Genomic DNA, 23,142 nt, shown 5'->3' on the forward strand with positions numbered 1-23,142 from the left:
AAGTGAGATATTGGGGTATAATTATTAATCTTTTAGACCAAGACATAATTAAAAATATATATATTCCTAATTCTTTATGAGGCCACATCCATCTAGCAGCTTTCTCATTCAGGCATCACGAGACACGGGCATCACTCATTCTTCATCTCTAATTTTCTCTACTCTCTAATTCGAATGTCGAGGATCGGACATGCATATTTGAAGTGAAATGAAGACTCCATATAACATAAAGAAGCTTACAATACATACTCATCATTGAGTTTCCGAATTTTTAAGATTATATTTCGAGTTAGGATGTCGTAGAGGCTTTCAGATTATAGCTCTCTAATCCAACATCACACTCACAAGTCACAAGTCCCACAAAGCCATAAAAAATAAAATGGTAAAATGAAAATAATAGAATTAAAAATCACAACTTTATTTATTTTGCCATCAATATTATTACAGAGAGAAAACACAAAGTAAAATACATAGTACTGGTATTACAGCAGATTAGAGCACTAGTCACTGATATTGTAACCAGGCCATAATAAGTACTAGTAGTCACTTTATTATATTGTTACATACTTGATACTCTTCCTAATGAATTATGAGTAGGAGTATTAGATATTATTGGCACCCAAACAAGATGTTCTTCAGGAAAGAAATGGCAAACTGGGGAACCAAGCTTAACGCCTAGAACTCGAAACGAGACATGATCAGGACTCCAGTGAGAGGTATCCATATGACAAACAGCAACAGCTTGTACAATATAATTATCTTCACCTCTTAATGAAACTTGAAACACCTTGCTTTCCCTTTCTTGGAAGTGGCAATAGTACACCACATATGGGTACGGCATGGTGTGACAAGCAACCATTTTCGGGGCTAGTATTTGTCTAGGTGCATCTACTATGGTATAATTTTGTAAATTATTACTACCAAATTTTTCAGACTTTTTGGTGCTCAAGGCCTTAAACTTTGTTGTTGGTCCAAAAATCTTATGCACAAAATCGAGCATAGACTCTAAGGAAGTAGCACAAAATTTATTCTCTCCTAATATAGGTTTTACTATGATGCATTGTCTTAGGGTATCTTCCATGGCTTTAGCTTGAGACGAAGCTTGAGAAAAGCCGAAAAGTTTAAGAAGATAAGGGAGTTTAGATGGTGAGAAAGGTATTAACTTGGCTTCTTCCCTAGGAAGAAAATGAGGAGAACTCGAAGAAGGGTTTCGGCCTCTAAAGAAGATAGGTATTATATTTCCTAGTTTAAGGTCTTTAGGGGTGAAAAATACTTGCACTGAATGATCCATGTGTGGTGTTGTTGAATGGCCTTGATGATGATGATGACTTCCTACATCGTTTCGATTTGTTGCAACGTTTTCTCCAATTACATAACCAATCTGTTAAAGAAAATCAAATTCAATTCTTATTATTAGTTAAGGTTGAAGACATAAGATAATAATATGCAAATTATACAATGCATAGTAGAGGGTAATATTAAAGAAGATAACTAACCATTAATAGAAGCAAACACAAAGCCAAACTCCACCGAGTAAATTGAGAATAATAATACATCTTAGAAATTTAGGTTGAAATAAATGTGTTGGTGTGAATGTGTGATGACTGATGAGAATGAGCAATATAAGGCTACATTTTTATAAGGTGGGATGTAATAATTGATACTACCACCGTTACAGGTTATGTGCAACGATTAGACATTTTCCCTCTCTGCTTTATGTCGTCAAATCGTTGCACATAACCTGTAACGAAAGTAGTACTACGTTAATGATGAAATATAAATTCACTATTTTTTGGAATAGTGTAAGACAATAATCGTGCACGGCCCCATGCATCTAGCCACATTATCAATTATTTATTTTATTTTATTTTTAAAAGAAGCCACATTATCAATCTTTAAATTAAGCAATTAAATGGTTATAACTAGAAACTTGCCGATATGAAAATACTAAGTTTTTCAATATGAGAAACAAACTTTGTTTTTCGAGGAGGCATTGGTGTTTTTTGAGTGGGATTTGGCTTGAACGAAGGGTTCGAAGTTTCTTGTGGTTGTGTCTCCATGATAGATTGTTATGCAATGCTAACAGGTTTAAAAGACAACTATCGGATGACCCTCGATGCCATAATTGCCAAGAGAATGCTGAGGAGACAATAATCCATATGCTTAGGGACTGTCCCAAGGCTCGCACCATATGGACCAAGTTAGAATTTGCTGCTCCTTCCCCTGCCTTCTTCACAGGAACCTTCGATGAATGGTTTATCTCAAACATGGATGAACCAAATGTGACCAATTCAGAGAAGTGGCCAACTTGCTTTGCAACTACTCTCTGGTGGATATGGAAATGGAGAAATCAGGCTACCTTTGGTACAAGGAAAGGCATACCCTTAGACATAGGAAATTTCATCAAAAGTCGTGTCGAAGAAACCTGGAATGCGCTTGTTGCAAACCCTATTCAGGAAAATATTCTGGGGAAAAAATCAAAACATGAAATATTTGTGAGATGGATAGCACCACCCCCCAACTGGTTCTCTCTCAATACAGATGGAGCAGCAAAAGGTTCTCCTGGGGGCAAGCTGGAGGAGGAGGGGTAATTCGTGATTCTGAAGGGAAATATGTTCAAGGCTTTGCAGCCCGTTTTGGAGTATGCAATTCATACAGAGCTGAACTATTAGCTCTTGAGCTAGGATTACAAATGGCAGTAGACATGGGCATTAACAAGCTAACAATCCAAATGGACAATCAAGCATGCATTGAAGCTCTAAAGGAAGTACAAATTCAAGGAGGCGAGTGTTATCACATCTTGAACAATTGTCGAAATCTTTTTAAGTTTTTTTGTAATATCGTAGTTAATCATTGTTTTAGGGAGGGTAATAAAGTAGCCGATAGATTGGCTAATTTAGGGGTTGTCCTCGAAGAGAAGGTGTCTTATTTCAATGAGCCTCCAATTGAAATAAGGAAACTTCTTTGGGAGGACGTAGTGGGGGTTACCTCACCCCGGTTTGTTATGTAATTTTTCTATGTTTGTCTTTGGGTTTATACCCTCTTTCGCAACAAAAAAAAAATGGTGTTTTTTGAGTTGGTAGGTGGGGTATGTAAATTTTTAATCAATCAATCCAAGTTTAATTTTTCCACGCGAACACAGCTGCACACCAACGCCGCCACCACCTGTTGTGGTTCAAAATGCCGACGCGAAGGAAATGCTTTTCCTAAGGGGTTGATATGGTCATAATTTACGCCCTTTTGCTACTAGCTAGGGTGTCTTTCACGGCGTTGGAGTCGTTGTTGAGAAAGGAGGACTAGAGGAACAAGAAGAGAATAAGGGAAGAAGAAGAGGGTTGAAAACAGAGACGGTGGTGGTTGTGATAGGTTTCGAAAAGGAACATGTGGCTGTGATGGTGGATGGTGAATGGCGGCTGAGTCGAAGATGGTCGGTGGTGGCTGAGACGAACAAGGTAAAACATAAATGATGGTGGTGATTGTGGTTGATCGGCGAGATGACGGAGATGATGTTAGAACTGTGGATGCAACATCTGAACCTTTTCTTTATTTTTTAAAAAAAAAACATTAAAAAGTGTAGTATAATGCAAAACATGGTCCACAAAAGGACTGATTAAAATTGTTTTGTTTATATGATAAATTGGGGTGAGCTATATCTATTACTCCCTTCATTTTTAAATATTTGCTCTAATTTTCCATATGCGAAGTTTTAGGAGAAATTGGATAAAGTAATAAATTATGGAGATATTGGGGTAAGTGAAAAAATAAAAAAATTAAAGGAAAATTTGCAAATTGCAGCCATTTAAAGTTCGTATTTTTCAAATTGTAGCCATTTAAATTAAAAAAATTACAAATTGCAACCCAAAAGTTCGTATAAATTATAAATTGTATCAATTTAACTTTTTCATCGGTTTACATGTCGAAAAATCTCGGTTAAGTTTTAGGGGTTATTTTAGCCCTTAGAGGATTCGAATTTAGCTCGGAATTAGCAAAAAATAACATAAGTGTCTCATTTTTACAATTTCCCACAAATCGATAAATTTTTATTATGCAAAACGAGGCACTTGCGTTATTTTTTTGCTAATTCTGAGCTCAAATAATTCGTAAAACCTTAATCGAAGATTTTTTGAGATGTAAACCGATTAAAAAGTTAAATCAGGTTGCAAATTACAATTTATACGAACTTTTATGCTGTAATTTGCAATTTTTAAAAAAAATGGTTGTAATTTGCAAATTTTCCAAAATTGTAAAACACAAAAATAATGGAGAAAATAATAAAATATGATCATGTTGGGTCCATTAGGTGAGAAAAATTAATTTAAAATTATAAAAAAAAAAATCAAATAAGAAAATAGAATAAGTATTTAAAAATGATCGAAAAAGAAAAGTAGAACAAGTATTTTAAAAACGGATGTAGTACTTACTTAGGTATCCACATGAATAAGTTATAAGCTCCATAATTTTTTTCTTTATCCTATCCCTCTGCTTTTTCAATGGAAGATCTTCATCTCTCACCATTTTCTAGCTGGAAACCATTATTTTACATACTCTTTGTAACAAGTAACAAATCTGACAGAATTTCATCAACAGCGCGTTTAGAATCTGTGCTGAGGATCAAATTTCTCCAATTATGTTGTTTTATTCACTTTAAGCTTAAGTAAATGGCTTGCAGCTCAGCTTAGTATGCCGAAGGATAGAAGCTTTTCCAAGTAAAACCTTCGATCCATTCACCTCTTTGGTTAGCAGCACAAGCAGCAGGGGAGGTTGGTTGGGTGAAAGAGGCATCACAATCGATTTTTAGGAGGTGGGGTCCAGGCAATTGGAGGGGGCTTTGGACTTTCTGAATTGCATTTTTTTTTTTTTTTTTTTTTTTTTTTAGAAAAAAATTTAGAAACAGCCCACGTGCACTGGTTAATTGATTGTTTAGGAGGAATACTCCCTTCGTTTTTAAATACTTATTCTATTTCTCCATTTACGGAGTTTTAAGAGAAATAGTTTGAGGCAGCGGGGAAAGATCACATTCCATGGTATAGAGTTATCATGGGTAGAGGAGAGTTGCAGATTTTCTGATAGCCAAGAGATCCAAGATTGATTCTGGTTACATACTTACATCACTAAAATTTCCCTATTACCATTTCTCGGCATGTTACCATTTGCTATGAACTAATTGCTGCTTGATGGAAGGCATATTTACTTACTCTGTATTTTAAAGAAAATTGAACAGTCTCATCTTCTCCTTTAATTTCCAGCCTTTCTAAATCTTAAATGGAGGGCAAAAGAGAAGAAATACAGGCCACATGGAACAGAGTAGTTGAAGTAAGGAAAATTAATTAGGAGGAAAAATATGAAAACAAGGGGGATAAAACGCGAAAAACGAGTGTGAATTGTACACATTACCTAAATGATAGTCCGATCAATTTATGGGCTTAGTTGACGCCGGAGCTATTTTTACTGGGTAATGTTATATGTAGTCCTAAGGGCTATATATAAGCATTAAATATACTCTTAAAAATTGTATAAAATTAGGAATTCATCACAAAAACACACGTAAATCAGTGTTATCAGTGTTTATATTTTGATGAATTCTTAACTTTTTACGATTTTCACGTGTAAATTTAATGCTTATGTGTAGCCCTAAGAGTTATGTATAACATTTTCCATTTTTATTTACCCAAATGCATGTCGCTTGATTATATATATATTTTTTTTACCAAATTGTCACAAAAGGTTTTTTTTATTTACCGATCAATTGACCCATTCTACAGTGTAATTATTTCGTGCATTGATGTGTGTATAAGTGTATTGCCTTATTGATTGTTTGTCTGTTTACTTAGTCTTCTCCCTATAAATAGAAGATGGGGGTCAGCTATCCTTCACAAACAAAATCATTTCACCAAAAAAAAAAAAAAAAAAAAAAAACATTTCAAGTTAAACTCACTAGCTACCTTATATTAGCTTATTGATTTACTCCGAAGCAAGTATGAAGTGCAACATCAGCATCATGTTCATAGTTCTTCTCTCTATTATTTTGGTAATTTTCTTATGCTTTTATTTGCTTCTTTTCCGTACAAATGTTCTTTTCAGATACGGAGTAATTCACAATAAGTATATACGTAGTACATTAATAGTAATTATAATACGGAGTAGTGTATTCTGTAGTATGGAATTACTCTTACTTATGTAGTCCTAACTTTTAAATTGTATATCCAAGGCTTTTACAATGAAGCTTTAGTTACTTATATACTAAAAGTTATTTCAGATTGATTTTAATTTCAAAATTTCGATACTAAGGCCCTATCCACTTTATCTTAAAAAAATAATACTCCATTAAGTAAATAAATAATTTCAGTCCAGTAAAAATAAGTTCAGTTCGATAAAAATTATAATTTCAATTCAATAAAATTCAGTTTTCTTAAAGAATAATTATAATATAGAATCAGCAAAAATAATTTCAGCAATTCAGCAAAAATAATTTCAGTTCAATAAAATTAATTTAATTTCAGTAAAATAATTTAAGTTCGGCAAATATAATTTTGTTTCAGTAAAAATAATTTCAATTCAGCAAAAATAAGGTGAAGTGGACCTAACTTACTCCCTCCGTGTTTTTTTAAGTGATACATTTTTCATTTCCGACCGTGTTTTTTTAAGTGATACATTTCCTTTTTGGCAAAACAATACATTAAAATATTATATCTCTCTCCTCTCATGGCCCCCACCCAAACCCACTACTACTATTTTATTATATCTTTCCTCTCACATTCATTACTTTTCAATAAACTATTAACCCCACTATCTTTCTTTAACAATTTTTTAATACTCCACTACCCCACTTACCTCTTATTTTATTTAAGTCAATTAAATTGCCTAAAACTATGTGCCGGTCAATATGTATCACTTAAAAAAACACGGAGGGAGTATAACTTATCAATGATTAGTTTATAATTGAATGAGGTTAAATACTTAAATTCTCTTACAAACGTGTAAATGTGCATCTAGAGATATCAATTCAAGTGTCCAACTGAGTTGGGTTTAGTGAGGTAGGGTCATATCTATTGTAAATTTGAGTACTCAAGCTAAATAATTAGTGTTTATACAAATTGTTATTTGAGTTTAATATTTTTTTGGATCAATTTTGGGTTGGCTTGGGTTTTGAGTCTTTTGACACATCTTGGTACATCATATTCAAATGTTTTTTACTTATTTGAACAACATATTCAACTAATTCAAGTGTAATTAGAATAACGAAAACATTCCATTTTTTACATACTAGTTGGGCCGCCGTGGTCAGCCAACTTTAAATGCCAATAATATTTACTCTCCCCATTCTATAATTAAGGGCATGTTCTCTTATGTTAAAATTCAGTTCAGTTCAGCTCAGTTTAGTTCAGTTAAGTTCAGTTCAGCTCCTAATTTCCTTCTCTTATAAAATATTCATTTCAGTTCAGTTTAGTTCAGTTCAATTCAGCTCAGTTCAGTTCAGCTCAATTCAGTCAATGAGAACAGGCCCTAAGTGTCTGTATTTGTAAAAAATTACTTTTTAAAATGCATCTATTTATATTTTACGTGTGTAAATTATTTTGAATTATTTGTCCATTGACATTGCTTAATTTAATTTGTCCTCAAAGTAAATGTAATGAAGGTGTGTTGCATTTGGAAGAAAACAGAAGAAGTATAAAGTATAATATAGATTAATATGATTACATATAGATATTCGAAATATACAGTATAGTTGTTAATACATATAATCAACTATTAATATATATGACGATGTTATAGTAAAAACAATATACAAGAATGTAAAGCAAAATTATCGTTACAAAGGGAACTAACTTGCTTTATAATTCAAGAGCGGTTTTATATGTTTTCATTATTAAAGTTTCCTTAGTGACTTTTTTTCATATAATTCTTGCAATTATCATCTTGTAGTAGTGTAATTATTGCTATCATTATTATTATTTATTAGTTTATGATTTAATTTATGTGGTTTTTCAACTATTACGAATTAATGTTTTTTTTAATGATACATGTGTTTGTATAATTCAGGTTTTGAACTTTCGATAGAATACATAATTAAACAATTATGAATTTTAAGTGTCTTTGGGCGTATTCGGCAAAATGTAGCCGTAGAGGAGTTGTTAGCTGTGATGGTGGATGTTAGTTGTATGTGTAGTTATTAGCTGTTAGCTGTGAAAATAAATAATTCAGTATGAGTGTTTGGTAAACTAGTTGTTAGCTGTAAAATTCTAAAAAAATAGAAGAAAATTCAACAGGTACCTAGCTTTTCACAAAAGTTAATAATGTTAACTTTTCACAAAAGCTACTTGAACCACTAAACTCTACCCCTACCACTATATTCCCAAACACTCATATGTTTTCTATGTAGTGGTTTGAATAACTCAAGCCACTAAAAGCTACCTAAAAGCTACTCAAAAGCTAGAGCCGAACACGCCCTTTATATACGAAATTAAATTAATATATTAACCTCAAAACACATTAGACAATTACACATGCATCAGTTATGGGTACTTATCATATAGAAACTAAAAATAAATAAATAAATAAAATTTTATATAATAAAATAAAATTTTATATAATAATGCAATAAGTTCATGTCATATGCATACTACATTAGATTATATGTCTATTTAACTAATTAAATTTGTCGCATTTCATAATTAATTCACAAGATATAGTCATATAAACTTTTAGCCAGATCATGAGGCAGTGACACTTGGCGTTTCAACTTTTTGCCAACGCCAAGTGTCACGGCACGTTGGATAGATTTAAATAGGTTTCATAAGATTAAAAAAAAAGTTAGTTTAGAATTCTATTTGGATAGAATTTTACGATAAAATATATAAAAGAAATTACAGATATGACTAGCTAAAATTGTGGTGTAATTGTTAAATATATAAAAGATATTCATAAATATTTTATTTGGGTATATATGGAATATAATTGTTAAATGGGAAAGAAAATATCACAAGGTATAAATAGTTTACTTAAAAATTTTGCCAAAAAAAGAAGCTAAAAAAGCCAAAAAAAGCAGGCAAAAATTTTCACAAGGTAATGACAAGTGTCATGGAAAGGATTACTTTTAATATAGGTTAATTAGGATAGGTCTTGTGTCATGCACAGTTATTATTACTTCGTATTTTTTGTTATCGAATTTTTTTTTTTTTTGATGTTATACCGTATTTAATTGGTAGAATATAATATATAAATTGTCTAAATTTATCATTGACAAAAACAAAGTATTTGACATAATGAAACATGGAATATCAAGTTTAATTGACATTCTAATGTTTCAACCATATAAGAAACACAAACTTTAAAAAAAATCGGGTGTACAATAATTATTGTACATCCACTATAAAGATAGACTAGATTGATCAAAAGTTACCCCTAAAATAAATAAAAGTTACCCTAATATGCATAAAAGTAATCCAGTACAAATAAAAATTATTAGTAAAGAATCGCGTTTTTAAATGACTAAAAATCAATTATTTGTGATTAAATGTAATTAAATTACCATAATAAAACTTTTCTTATTGTCTATTTATATAAAAATTGTATTATGTTAAAAGTTACCCAAAAAAAGGCAAAAAGTTACCCTAAAATTAGGTAAAAGTTACCCTTATACTGCTCGATGTACAATAAAATTAGTGTAAATCGGGTGTAAACAAAAGTTTTTGGATAAGAAAATCTATAGTAGCTGAATATATAAAGATAATAAAGATTAAAATTTATTGTAGGAATAAAAAACAAAAAATCCTAAAAAAACAATAGAAAGAAGAATATAAAAATGGGAAAGGAATACGAAAAAATCTATATCTACATACTTATCAGTGATCATATATTGTAATATCTTGTTTCTAGCTAGTCATTAACTTTTGTCAATCTCAATTGTATTTTCCACACAAAAACTTATAGTAAAAGATTGTATTCTTTAATAATATCATACAAATATTATATTTTCCGTATTAGTTAATTGAATGTCATTATAAATATACAAAAAAGGTAAATATCATTGTTATTATATAGTATTTTTAAATTTTACAAATAGTTTCTTTGAATAAATTTCCCATTAAATTATTTTTTTTTAAAAAAAAATACGAAGGATATACCAGGAGATGATACATGTCATTACTGTTGTGTCTTTCACTATATAGTTATTGATAGATTGATAGATAGATTTACCTCTTTCATCTTTAGATATTACCTAGGAAGTCGTGATTTATAAAGTGATGCATATCTAAATTGAAATAGAAGGAATATAATATTTTATAGTATAATACTTTGTAATTCATGAGTTAAATTAGTTTTCCAATCCAACTTTGAATCAAAATTTTCAAATTATTTTATTTTCTAAATATATGCATTTTTTCCCTTGTCCAATACAACTCTATACTTAATATTTAAAAACTAGATCCGAGATTAACATGTCCCCTTTCTACTACACTTCCTATTCTTCTTTTTCAAATCAAGGTGCCACATCATGTCTTCTTATATATATATATATATATATATATATATATATATATATATATATATATATATATATATAGGAGAAGACTCTCGTGAAAATTTTTCTTATATGAGAATTTTTCTTATGTGAGAACACTCTTTGTGTTCTAAATTTTTACTCGATGTTCTAAATTTTAAATCTGATATTCTAAACTTTTTTTTAGGTGTTCTAAATTAAATCAAATGTTCTAATTTATTACTCACATGTTCTAAACCATAAATTAGTTAAGCTTGATGTCATAAATTTTAAATAACTTGTTCCAAACTTTTAAATTTTATGTTCTAAATTTTAAAACGTGTGTTCTAAGATTTTTAATTATATGTTCTAGATTTTCTAAGATTTTTTAATTATATGTTCCAGATTTTAAAGCGTATGTTCTATTTTTTTTTACTCGTATGTTCTAAATTCTTTACTCACACTTTCTATATTCAATATCAGTTTGTTCTAAATTTTTATTCACATGTTCATAATCTTAAATCAAGTGTTCTAAATGTTACTCATATGTTTAAAATTTCATAAAGCAAATTTTATAAATTTTTAATCACTTGTTCTAATTCTTAAATCAGATGTTCTAACATATTACTCACACAAATGTTCTAAATTATTACTCATATGTTCAAAATTTTAATTTGAGTCACATGTATGTTCTAAATTTTAACTCGTATGTTCTAAATTTTTACCCACATGTTCTAAATTTTAAATCAGTTCTCATATAAGTATGAATTCTCACATATGGACCTATTTTCACCGGATCCCTCCCCTATATATATATATATATATATATATATATATATATATATATATATATATATATTTTGACTATCTTTGTTAATTCTTTTCTTACACTTCATCTTCATCATCTACCCTTATCAATTCAACCTTTCTATTTTCTCTCTTTAATTTTAATCCTTCCACCTTTTTTTTTTCAAGTCTAATTTAGAAAAAAAAAAAAAAGTCCCAAATTTTATTTCTTTATTCGTGTTGTTGAATTGGTTATACATTGCACCCGTATATAATGATTTAATATATTGGTATTTCCTCACTCATCTCCCAATATAGTTTTTTGTGAAGAACACGTTGCATGGGCTTTACTCTAGCTAGTTAATATCTTCTCACATAATGTTCACTTGTATTACTTCTACTTTTATAGTCATGTCTAATATGAAGTATAATAATTTCTTTAAGCATAAATATGTCTCATATATTACCACTATAAAAGATTTGTTATAGTCTAGGAGCCATAAGTACTTTTGAATAAATCTAAAAGTGTAATCCTTTAATTATAGCACTCCATCTAAAAAAAAAAAAAAAACCTTAGTACCTCCCTACATCAATAGTTTTCCATATTAACCCTCTAAATGAGGAAGTTTTGAGTTAGATTTATCTTTTTTTATATAGTACTCTCTATTTTTTAAGCAAAATGTTTAATTTTGATTTTATACACTATTCACCTAATCCGTTTTAACTAATAATTGATTTAGAAAAGTTTATTAATTTACAATTGTTATAGTGTTTATTTTTTGATAATCAAAGATATTATTGATTAATTTAAATTAAAGTTTTGCATTAGCATACGTGCACCGGATAAACGTCTTATTTATTTTTTAAAAAACTACAAAGCGAGTAGAATAGATATCTAAATTCTATAGTTTCTTCGTTCTTTTTTACTTGACCAGTTTTGACTTTTACACAATTCACAACCAACCTTCCTTTGACTGTAGTTTGTGAGTTATATGTAATAAAAAAAAAATATGTTATCGTGTGAGATCTTGTTAGAATAATCTCAATAAGTATTATCGTAATATATAACTTTTACTTATAGAGAATTAGAGTTATTAATTATCAAGTTCTAGCTACTTTGGCAAGCCTGATAAGTGAATTATGTCAATGTGAGATTGAAGATACTCCATCGATAAATGTTTTACTTAAAAAATGTAGAGGGAATACTTATAATAAAATTTTACATCGATACACGTAAACGATAGGATTATTATGAAATGGAGGGAGTTCTTTATAATATATATCCATTACAAAACAAATTAAACTTAAAATAAAAACCAAAGCATGCTCTTTTAATACCAAAAAAAAAAAAAAGGAATTGAAATGAAGACGCTACGCATAAAATTTATACCAAAAAAAAAAAACAAAAAAAAAATGAAATGAAAGGACACGCATGTAATTTTTGCAAAACAAGTAATTGTGCAATTACCCTTTCCACCCAAACCTACAATGCTCTTTTTAGTATTGTATTGATTCGAGTAGTATTTCTTTTTAGTCCTAACTCAGGTACGATGAACAGTTTGCAGGCCCAATTAATGGGAGGAAAGACCTAGCAAAATATTGGACGGAGGTAATGAATGAGCAGCCCATTCCTGAATTTATCAAAGATTCTATTAATGCATATGAAGCCCATGAGAAGGGAGAAGCAGATAAAAGTCTCATTAAAGATGTCAATAATAATGAAGTGAAATCCTCTGATAAGCTAGCATCTAAGAAGTTGATTGCAGATGAATTTGAACCAAGCTCAAACTTTTTACTCTACCGCAAATACCAAAGTGATGAGCCAACATCTAAGAAGTTGATTGCCGGTGAATTTGAACCAAGGTCCAACTTTTTACTCTACGGCAAATACCAAAATGATGAGCCAACATCTAAGAAGTTGATTGCCGATGAATTTGAACCAAGCTCCAACTTTTTACTCTACCGAAAATACCAAAGTGATGAGCCAACTTCTAAGAAGTTGAGTGCCGATGAATTTGAACCAAGCTCCAACTTTTTACTCTACGGCAAATACCAAAGTGATGAGCCAACATCTAAGAAGTTGATTGCCGATGAATTTGAACCAAGCTCCCACCTTTTACTCAGTTGATTGCAGATGAATTTGAACTAGCCCTTTTTTTCTACCAAGCCTACTAAAATGAATATGAACTAAGCTCCAACCCTTTGTTCTATGGTTAGGAGTCTTGCTGATTTTACGCCTTTCGTCTTGCTAAGGTTGTCCTTTTTCTCTTTAATGAGCTTATGGTATTTGTATTTTCATGCGTTTTATTAGCATTGTGTGTATAAAACATTATATGTATCTTTCTGTTTGAGTATCATGTTAAGGCAATTAAGCCCATGTAGTGTTTAGCCTTGTCGAGTATGAAATAAAAGCTCATTTGAATGTTTTTTTTTTTTTTTTTTTTTTTTTTTTTTTTTTTTTTTTTTTTTACAATTTTACTGAAAATCACTAAAAGAAATCAAAATTCCTCGATAAACAACGTATGGATGTAAATGAGTTGAGCCGAATCGAGTATTACCTTGTTCATGTTCAACTTCATTTAACTTAGGCGAGTCCGAGCACGATCCTGAGCTTTCAAGCAAGCTTAAAAATCTGTTCAACTTCGGCTTATATAGTACAATACATGTCCGTGAACGGCTTGTGAACAAATAAACAAGTCGATAAATGAGCGAGCTTAGTAATAAACAAGATTTGCACTTTTTACATTTGAAAATCTCAAAATTAGCATAATACTAAATCCTAATTATAAACCTAAGAATTAAATCTTAACTAGAATAGGTCCCGTGCCATGCACGGTAACTTTCATTGTTTATTATTAGTTTAATTATTGCATAGTATTAATTAAAATAATATTATTTTTGTTGAGTGTGTATAAATGAAATATAAATACCAAATAGTTAAGGAGTATTAAACATTCTCTAAGAACCTTTGGCCAAAAAAAAAGAAAGAAAAATGGCAGGAAATTTTTGAAAAGAAGATGATACATGCATGTCATTCCTGGTTTAATTTCACCTTTAATATAATATAATACAATACAGTATATAGTTATAGTTATAGATTTATGAGTCAAAGTCAATTTGATGCAACATAAAGTAAATATTCTTTTAAAAAATTTCGTACTATAAATTAAATCCATTGATTATAATATATTATAAAAAAAATCATTTTAAGCAAATAATGTTGATATTACTAATAAGAATCTTTAATTTCTATTATAATATATAAATTAAATATATATAATTTTAATTGTCTTCCATAAGTTGTCGATCAAAAAGATATAAAAAGAAAAATCAAGTTAGAATATATTTATTTCAGGAAAGTGGTTTTTGGAGGGGAAAAAACGACATCAGGAAGTGACATGTGTCATTCCCAGTGTTTGTTTTAGTATTATGTTATAGATAAATTATTAACAAATTTAAGAATTAAGAGTTGTTCCTGAACAATCTTCAACTGAGCTCGAACCCGAATAGTTTATTGACTGGCTTAGATTATTTACACCCGACCCCTATGACAGAACAAGGAAAAGTCATGTCTTGGTCCGAGTGGGAATATCACGAGAGAATTCAAGTTTATCTCCTAGATAAACCTATCATGTTCAAAATATAAATGAGGGGGCAAACTTGGCAATATAAACGAAGGAGGCGAACAACTCTAGCAGCACGACGGAGGTGGCTAATTTTAGCTAACGACGGCGGTGGTTGATTTTGGCTAATAACGGCGGTGGCTTGAATGAACAATCAAATGGAGCGTCGGGTTTGTACGTGTTTCTTTGAATTGGTGAAGTTGGGGTTTCTCCTGCACAAGCGGTGATTGTGAGATATAAATATTCCAAAGTTGCAATTAAAAGTTAACGGAGGTTACATGCGTTGAGATAAACTTATTTCGTTAATCGATAAATTGGGGCTCCATTGTATTTGTCATCATTTTTTTCAGTTAGTACAGAGTACAGTACAACTTAAGTCACTCCACTGTATCAGTCCACCATAACTTCCAACGCCATCGTTTACACGTTAACTGTCGTCGCCACCAGTTCTCGGCGCAATAATCATCATCATGACTTCGCAAACTGTTCATCGTCGGTTGGTATTCTCAACTTTCTTTTTTCAATTACAATGCTACGAGATTCAATTTTTTACTTCAAAAACTTATGTGATTATTTATTTTATTTTATTCTTATTTTCTGTCTAAATTTCCGACTTTATCTTTTCCTTAAATTGATTGATCTACTAAAGATCAAAACTTTATTATACAATAAATTTTTTTTGTACAATATATATACAATTTTCTCCTTAATTATATTGGTGTGCATTTTGTTGAATTAAATGTTTGATTTTGGGAGGTGGGTTTTAGAGATTAAGAGCGAATATTGCCTTTTTTTTTTTTTTTTTTTTTTTAATTTTTGGTTGATATGCTTCTATTTGTGGGTTTTGACATAGAAATTGTGTTGATTGTGAAAAATTCATGTCTAACTGAGTAACATCCATACCTAATTCTTTCACTTATATATTCGAGGGAATTTTTTTTCTTCAAAAAAAAAAAAATATTTGAGGGAATTTTTTATTTTTTATTTTTAGTATGTTAGTCAGAGTCAGAGCTGATTTTGACAATTTGGAGGCCCGGGGCAAAATGATTATTAAAAAAAATCATTTATTTTTATAATTATTAAATAGTTATGTAATTTGTTAATTCGTAAATAATTTTATATAATTGGTTAAATGCTTTCTCTCTTTATTTAATTGCCTCATTTGGACATTTTCATTATTCACACTTCTCTTTTGATATTCTTTTGTTATTTATCCGTTAGAAAAAAAATATAATTAAAAATTATATTTTTATAATTTACTTAAATAAATAATTAATAATAATCAATGAATAATAACTAATCAATAATCCATAAGTATATATTTCAATAACTATATACTTAATGACACACTAAAAAAATTCGTTCTTGATTTGATAACGCATCATTCTTTTTTTGCCGTTTTTGTCATTTTCATATGGAAAATATTAGTGTAAAATAGAAATGCATAGACATATGATAATTATAAGGAAAGTCTAATATAATACAGTAAAATAATGAAAAAAAATAACCACAATAAGTTGAACTTCAGGTGATCTTCCAATATTAATTCAATTTTATTCCATAAATAATTTAAGTACTAGATTTTACCCGTGATCAGTCAAACAAGTCATCATTTGACTTATACTATAATTAACTCTCATTTAAATAAGAATTGTCTTAATTAAAAATAAAATATAGCTTAATATAAACTTTAAATACAAATAATAATTTTAAATTTAATTATAATAAATAATTTTTTAAAAGACTAGGGTGTCGGGTTTGGTGCGGAGGGCTGGGTGGTCATAGGTTCGTGCTGACTAGGGTGGGTGGGAGTTGTGTGGGTTCGATCGATCAGCTAGGTTGGGGCTAGGTGGGAGTTTGCCGCATAAGTGTGGTTTGAGAGTAAGGGTTGAGCTTTGGTTGGGAGTTCGCCACATAAGTGGTTAAGTTTTGGATGGGTATTCGCTGAACTGGTTGGGACACTAGGGTATAAAGTTAAAATGTATCTAATAAAAGGAACCGATTAGAGCTACTCCAATAGTAAGCTAATTAGCAAATTAGATTTTTTAGGCTACATAAGATTTTAAAGCTAATTTCTTTTGTAGTTAGTTTGTGCCTTGGCTACTAGCTTTTGGTGTTTGCTAGAGAGAAGAAGAATCTGTCATGCATGCGTTAAGATTGCAGTTTAGCCCAAGTAATTTGGATTAAGTGTTATTATTCTATGGTTTTGTCTCACTCTCTTTGTAGTATGGGTGACTAGTGGTAGCACTGTTTTTGTTAATTTTGGGGAGGATATGGTGAGTTTAATTACCATGTGTTGGGCTATGTAGGGCACAAGGAACAAATGAATGATTGAAGGTGAAAATCCGAATGTTGAGCAAATTGCTAGCTATGCTTTGAAGATTAATACGAAGGGACGTGAGGTGGGAAAATTGAATAACAAGGGGAATTGATGGGTAGAAAGAGTGTCTTTGTGGGCGGGTCTCCTCTGACATCTGATGTGTTAAAATTATTGTTGATTCTGGTGTTTTGGGGGAGGTGGGGATGGGGGATGGGTGCAGTCTGTAGAAATAGTGAAGGGGTGGTGATTTGGGGAGCTACGGTGTAGTGGAGTGAAAAATGAGAGACTAAGATTGAAGAGGTGAAAGCGGTATTTTAGGGCATGAAGATTGCGAGACACAAGGGTATGAGATCGAGAATGATAATCTGGTGGTGATTGAGGCAATGAGGAAGCGTTTATATGGCCCCAATTCCTTTCATCTGATTATAAAGGATCTTCTAGATTTTTTTTCTTCTAATTTTACTAGTGTTTCATGGTCTTTTGTAAAGCGAGGGGTTAATAATGTAGTACACAAATTTACTCACTTTCAACCATAGGAGTTTGCCCAAAGGGTGAGAAGTGATGTAATCTCTCCTCGCATTTTGGAATTTCTTCGGTTGATCTAGATTTTTTTATTTTTTTTATTATTTTTTTTTTATTTCTTAAGTATTAAAGTTGTCACTTCCAAAGTTATTCACTAACAATTTTCCGTTTTACACAGAACACTAACCAACTCATATAATTAGTGAATTATACACTTGCTAGTCTGCAACTGCATTTATAATAAAATGTAGGTGATCGTCAGCAGATGTTAAAACCGCAAAGGTAACACTACCTATACAAATGCATAATTCACACTTCACACGACACTATTAGTTTGCCATAATTGCTATGACAAAAGAGTCATCCTAACCACATTTTTTTTTGAGGAAAACTCATCCTAAACACATTAAACACATGATAAATTGTAATTGACTTATGTTACCATATTTTCCTTTCGTTTGTTGTAAACTCAGTTTAATTAATGTAATTTCAGTCATTTTAAAATTGAAAAAAAAAACAAAAAAAACTTACAAACAATTTATACAAGTTTTTATTTTTTTATTTATGTGACAAATTATACAAACTTTGGTGTGTAAAGATAATATTTGGGAAAAAGAAGTGTAAATTTAAACTATACTTTTTAAAACAGGACTATCGTATAAAGATTCAGCCCATTTATTTATTAGACGGATCTATTCCTTTAATAACTGTAACGGGTCATAGGGATCCATAGAATTGTTCTCTCTTAGATTAGTGAGATATCCATTGAAGTGCACTCAACGTTCTCCATTGAAGCGCAGTTGGCGTTATCCGTTGAATCTAGTTCTTGTATCCCCCATTGAAGCAGCTTCTGAGGTAAGTTGTTTGTATTTGTTATCATCATATCAAATATCCTTAAAATTATGAGATCGATAATTGAATCAAATATCCCTATAATTATGAATCAAATTTGATTGCTAATGTATTGCACAACACTTTAATGTTAGGATTTAACTATGAAATCAGAGCTCTTTTCCCTCCTGCCCTGCCTCAGGGACGGGCCTGGTCAGAGTAGGAGAGTAATGGGTAGAGGAGAGAAAACCGGCATGGGCTCACTTTGTTGAATAGCTAAATGAAAAAATCATGAACCAATTACGATGTGATTTGAGTTTAGGATGTATTAAAAGTCTAAATTATTGATTTAATCCCTAAACAATGGTGATTTTCTTGGAAAGTGGAAGTTTTGCTTATGATGTTAGGGTGATCATATTAAGTATTGGTACATTTGGTAATATTTTAGAATCAAGAGTCTATTATTGTGTAAAACTATAGATTATTAGTTTTAGATGTATAAAAACTGCCAATGATTGATTGGATTTCAAAATGATGGTGATTATTTGGGAGACAACAGTTCTGCTTATTAGGTAGGGAAGTAGGGGTGTCTATGGTAGAGCTAAATTATAGAGAGAGATAAAAAAAACGGGTATCATACAAAGTATATGTTCAATTAAGAAAGGAAGAAAAATGAGGAATTCTAGTCGGGTATAGAAGATTGTCATGCTAAAGCTCTTTACACACTTCCTGAATTTCTGGTTGTGTTTGTTATTTGTATGTTGAAGTTTAATTTCTTAATATTTTCTCGTCCTCCTTGGCGAAAAACTTGCTCTTTCCTTGGGTTTTTGTACTGTGGAATCGTTTATCGGTTCTTCTTCTTATTGAATGTTGACATATTTGATGTCTTGTTGAAATTGCAGATTAATGGATTGTAGAGAAAGGTACTTGCATTCATATTGGATCACCAAGGTGAGCACTAACCCTTTGGGAAACCATTGTTTATGTTGCTATGAACTTTATCTGTTGCTTAAGTTTTGTTTTCTTTAATGTTATTCAATGTTGGAGTTGGAGCTGTAAAATTCATGGAAGTGAACTTCTTGTTCTGACTTACGCGACAAATTAATGAATATTTTGCACTAAACTTAGTTACATCCGTTGACTTGAAGATATTAAGTGTCTGATTGTTAAAAGGGATTTCAGATTAGCTATATGATCAAACTGTCAATAATGCTGTAATCTCAATAAATATATATATATATATATATATTTTTTTTTTGCTCAATTAATCTGCCTTTCTCCCCCCCCCCCCGGGAACCTTTTGTACATTTAATTGAGAGAGAGAGAGAGAGAGAAGGGGGGGGGGGATTACTAGGAAACTATTGAAAACCTTAGTCTCTTACGAGAGATGCAGGTTAGTAAGTTAGTGGATTGTGTTAGAACTGGAGAGAGAATTTACTCGTGGTGAAGCTGTTTTGAACTTGTATCTTATAGTGAACTTGATTTAGCTTCTATAGTGAAAGCAACTATAGAACAGGAGATCTGGAATCTCTATAGGTATTGGGTAGTGTAAACTCAAACTTGTTTTGAGGTTGTACTATCTATTTGGTGGATTATATTAGGCCTTTGAGGGTTACACACTCTGACTGAGAAGGTAAGAGTTTGCATTCTATAATCCTGGAGTGCTTAAGATTCTGCGGTACTGCATACAGGTTGGGCATGGAGTTATGCTCTATGAAAATTTGAAAGGTTTACGGATTATGTTGGTGGGCATGGAGTGGATAACTATCATCTGTAATGCAAATATTAATGGACAGAATTACCTGTTTTATGTTTGGAAAGGATACATTTTCTCTCACATATCAGATACAGGCAATTACTCAGATAGACATGTTGAGCCAGGCTGATTGTGAATAGATAATGTACAGTCAATAGAAACAGTAGTTCTTGTAGCATGTGATACTTATTTAGGAATGCATTCTGATTTCTATGCAGTTATTTGCGAAAAGTTATTTTTTTTTATTAATGAATTGACCTAACTACTGTGTTTTTCGTGTTTTCGTGTGCCACACACAAAGTTATGACCAGGGTGTCACATATGCTTGTTTGTAATTTCTTTTATGTGTAATCTGTATCATCACGTCTCTTTGCAGGTTACTAGATTTTCTGCTATACTACTGTGGAATGTTCTACATTTTTTGGTGACAATATGGTACTGGGTAAACGATGTATATTACACGCTTGAAAGCTACCTTATCACTTGTGGATTTTTTAAGAAATACAGATCTTTAGATCCAAGTAAGGTGAAATACCTGGCTATTGTGATTGAAAGTGAAGAAGCGCACCAGATTTCAGAAGTTATTGAGCTTTTGCATTGGGTGACTGCTATTGGAGTGAAGAATGTTTGTCTTTATGATATGGAAGGTAAAATTGTGGTGATCTATAAATAGGTTTTGAATTACTCCCAACCTCTCAAATTGCCTGTATCAGTTTGCCTGAGGTTCTGTTTGTTTAGGGGTGTTGAAGCAATCACAGGAGACCATCATAGCTGAATGCGATGCAAGACCACGGAAGGTATCAAATCTGCTCATATGATCCTAACCAGACTGGCTTTTGTGCATGTTTGCTACAGAGTTATCTAACAGAGAGTAGTTTGGGTTTGCATATAGTTAATGAATTTATCTTAATAGGAAAATGGTTAAATCATAAACTTGCATCTAATCCCATCATATTGTGATAGATCCTATTTTTTTTGCTGTTGTTAGTTCTGCGGGAGGTTTCGTTGAAAAACGTATCCTTTTTTTGCAGGCAGTTGAAACAGATGAAGCTGTCCTAAAGCCTAGTCAGTTGATCTTGGAGTTTGTTTCAGTCTCTGATGGGAAAGAAGGTGTAGTGAAAGCAGCAAATTTGCTTTTTTCAAAGTATAAGGATGGTAATGGAGACAAGACAAAATTTACTGAACCAATCATTGACGAGGCTTTACAACTAGTTGGTTTGTCTATTTTTCAGAATGTTTTCTTTGAAGTTTTTCTTTCTAAATTTGACAACTATTTAGTCTCTTGAAAGTAATTCCTTATTAAATTTATTTCTATAAGCAGGTTGTTCTGGTCCCGAACCTGATCTACTCTTAATTTACGGACCTGCAAGATGTCATCTTGGCTTTCCACCATGGAGATTAAGCTATACTGAGATTGTGTGAGTAAATCTTTTGGAAGTGTGAACCATTATAACCTTGCATTGTAAGCACAATTTTCCTGGACTAGCTAAAACAGCAGTAAAGAAAAAAAATAAAAAAATAAAAAAATAAAAATAAAAAAAATTAAAACAAAGGATACAGTTTGTAATTGAAAAGGTTTGACAGGTTAAAGGCTCCCACAAGTAAATCTCACTGTTTCTGGAACCACACTGGTTGTAAATTGTTTTCCCTCTTATTTTCTTTTCTTTGTAATCCAATTTTCGTTTCTTGACATCAGGCCACTCTGTACTCGGGAGATTTTCTTAGCACATTGAAATTGTTAGTTGTACTCCGTGTCTCCATATTAAATTTGGTTGCCTAGTGCATTTTGTTACCCTATTGTTAGGCCCTATTTTCTTTAGTTATGCTTCTTGTATCTTGCTACTTGACCATATATTTACAGTGGATGCTTTACATTGAGGCTTTCTTTTCTGTTGTAGTCATATGGGAAATTTGAAGTCTAAGAAATACAGCTTCTTAATCAAGGCCATTTACAGATTCACTACAGTTTGCCAAAATTATGGTAAGTCTTTTATGTAAATTGGTTTGCTCTATTATCTTTTTACTTGTTAAACATTCAGAAACTGAAAAGGGCTACCCTGCTCTGTGTAAAGATAAGTAGATAAGCAAAAATAATTACTAGACACTATGTTCTATCCCGTCAAAGTGTTCTGCTGTTCATAATTTGAAAAATTATTGATGGCTGTTATAATGTGTGAAGGCTTGAGATTAAACATTTTCTCTATCAGCAAGACTTTCAATATTCAACCATTTGGCTGATTGAATGTTCAGATTTTGAGAATGGACTAGTCGTGCTTTACTTCACATACTATAAGGCATTGTTTCTGATTTTCTTGGCAATTGTCTTTTACTCTTTTCTCAGGTACATAGCATAGCATATACACCAGAAGTGCTACTGAGTCAGATAAAAGGCGAAGCATTTTAAACATGCCAGAACACTATATGGATGTATGAGTAGGCTTAACCATATACCACAACATTCTTATGGGGAGGGAGAACCTTAAATACATGAATTGTTATCTCCTCCCACAACCCCCAAAATAAGAAAGTTGGTTCCCGTTTGTAGGGAGGCGATCATTTTGTACTTCTTAAAGCTCTTGTGAGTTTGGCACAAGGTTGTAAATTGATTGAAATTGATTTGTTTATGAACGTGCACGTCCATGAGAAGGCTCATCTTGAACGATAATTTATGAACATAAACTTGTTATTGCAGTAGTTTATCATGATGAAAACCATTGAAATAGTTTGTAGTTATAGAAACGTTTTCAGTCATATCATTTATATAGTAAGGTGATATTTTCTTCAGTTTTGACCTTGTGCAAAACAAATCTTGTAAAAGCAATAA

At 31.3% G+C, this 23,142-nt stretch overlaps 3 protein-coding genes across 3 annotated transcripts; 2 read left to right on the forward strand and 1 right to left on the reverse strand.

Annotated features, from left to right (window-relative positions):
• Window positions 1–394: 394 nt before the first annotated feature.
• Window positions 395–1,631, reverse strand: LOC110705061 (BURP domain-containing protein BNM2A-like). The gene is made up of 2 exons (XM_021882890.1): window positions 1,497–1,631; window positions 395–1,381 (listed from the first exon to the last, which is right to left on the reverse strand). The coding sequence occupies exons 1-2, from the start codon at window positions 1,554–1,556 to the stop codon at window positions 560–562; spliced, it is 882 nt and encodes a 293-aa protein (XP_021738582.1). The 5' UTR covers window positions 1,557–1,631; the 3' UTR covers window positions 395–559.
• Window positions 1,632–5,853: 4,222 nt separating this feature from the next.
• Window positions 5,854–13,701, forward strand: LOC110705062. Its single transcript, XM_021882891.1, has 2 exons — window positions 5,854–6,028; window positions 12,825–13,701. The coding sequence occupies exons 1-2, from the start codon at window positions 5,978–5,980 to the stop codon at window positions 13,392–13,394; spliced, it is 621 nt and encodes a 206-aa protein (XP_021738583.1). The 5' UTR covers window positions 5,854–5,977; the 3' UTR covers window positions 13,395–13,701.
• Window positions 13,702–18,420: 4,719 nt separating this feature from the next.
• On the forward strand, window positions 18,421–23,102 carry LOC110705064 (dehydrodolichyl diphosphate synthase complex subunit NUS1-like). The gene is made up of 8 exons (XM_021882894.1): window positions 18,421–18,586; window positions 19,465–19,513; window positions 20,695–20,965; window positions 21,057–21,115; window positions 21,350–21,533; window positions 21,640–21,736; window positions 22,217–22,299; window positions 22,660–23,102. Exons 2-8 carry the CDS (start codon window positions 19,469–19,471, stop codon window positions 22,665–22,667), a joined length of 747 nt encoding a protein of 248 aa, XP_021738586.1. The 5' UTR covers window positions 18,421–18,586; window positions 19,465–19,468; the 3' UTR covers window positions 22,668–23,102.
• The last annotated feature ends 40 nt before the right edge of the window (window positions 23,103–23,142 follow it).

The sequence above is a fragment of the Chenopodium quinoa genome, unplaced genomic scaffold (assembly GCF_001683475.1).
Source record: "Chenopodium quinoa cultivar QQ74 unplaced genomic scaffold, ASM168347v1, whole genome shotgun sequence".
NCBI classification, from domain to species: domain Eukaryota; kingdom Viridiplantae; phylum Streptophyta; class Magnoliopsida; order Caryophyllales; family Amaranthaceae; genus Chenopodium; species Chenopodium quinoa.

Bases quoted from the DNA above. Each gene is read 5' to 3' on its own strand.
- LOC110705061 (XM_021882890.1), bottom strand. From the start codon at position 1,556: ATGTATTATTATTCTCAATTTACTCGGTGGAGTTTGGCTTTGTGTTTG. The intron at 1,382-1,496 runs GTTAGTTATCTT...TTTCTTTAACAG, and splicing joins TGTGTTTGCTTCTATTAATG to ATTGGTTATGTAATTGGAGA.
- LOC110705062 (XM_021882891.1), top strand. From the start codon at position 5,978: ATGAAGTGCAACATCAGCATCATGTTCATAGTTCTTCTCTCTATTATT. The intron at 6,029-12,824 runs GTAATTTTCTTA...TACGATGAACAG, and splicing joins TTCTTCTCTCTATTATTTTG to TTTGCAGGCCCAATTAATGG.
- LOC110705064 (XM_021882894.1), top strand. From the start codon at position 19,469: ATGGATTGTAGAGAAAGGTACTTGCATTCATATTGGATCACCAAG. The intron at 19,514-20,694 runs GTGAGCACTAAC...GTCTCTTTGCAG, and splicing joins ATTCATATTGGATCACCAAG to GTTACTAGATTTTCTGCTAT. The intron at 21,737-22,216 runs GTGAGTAAATCT...TTTCTGTTGTAG, and splicing joins TTAAGCTATACTGAGATTGT to TCATATGGGAAATTTGAAGT.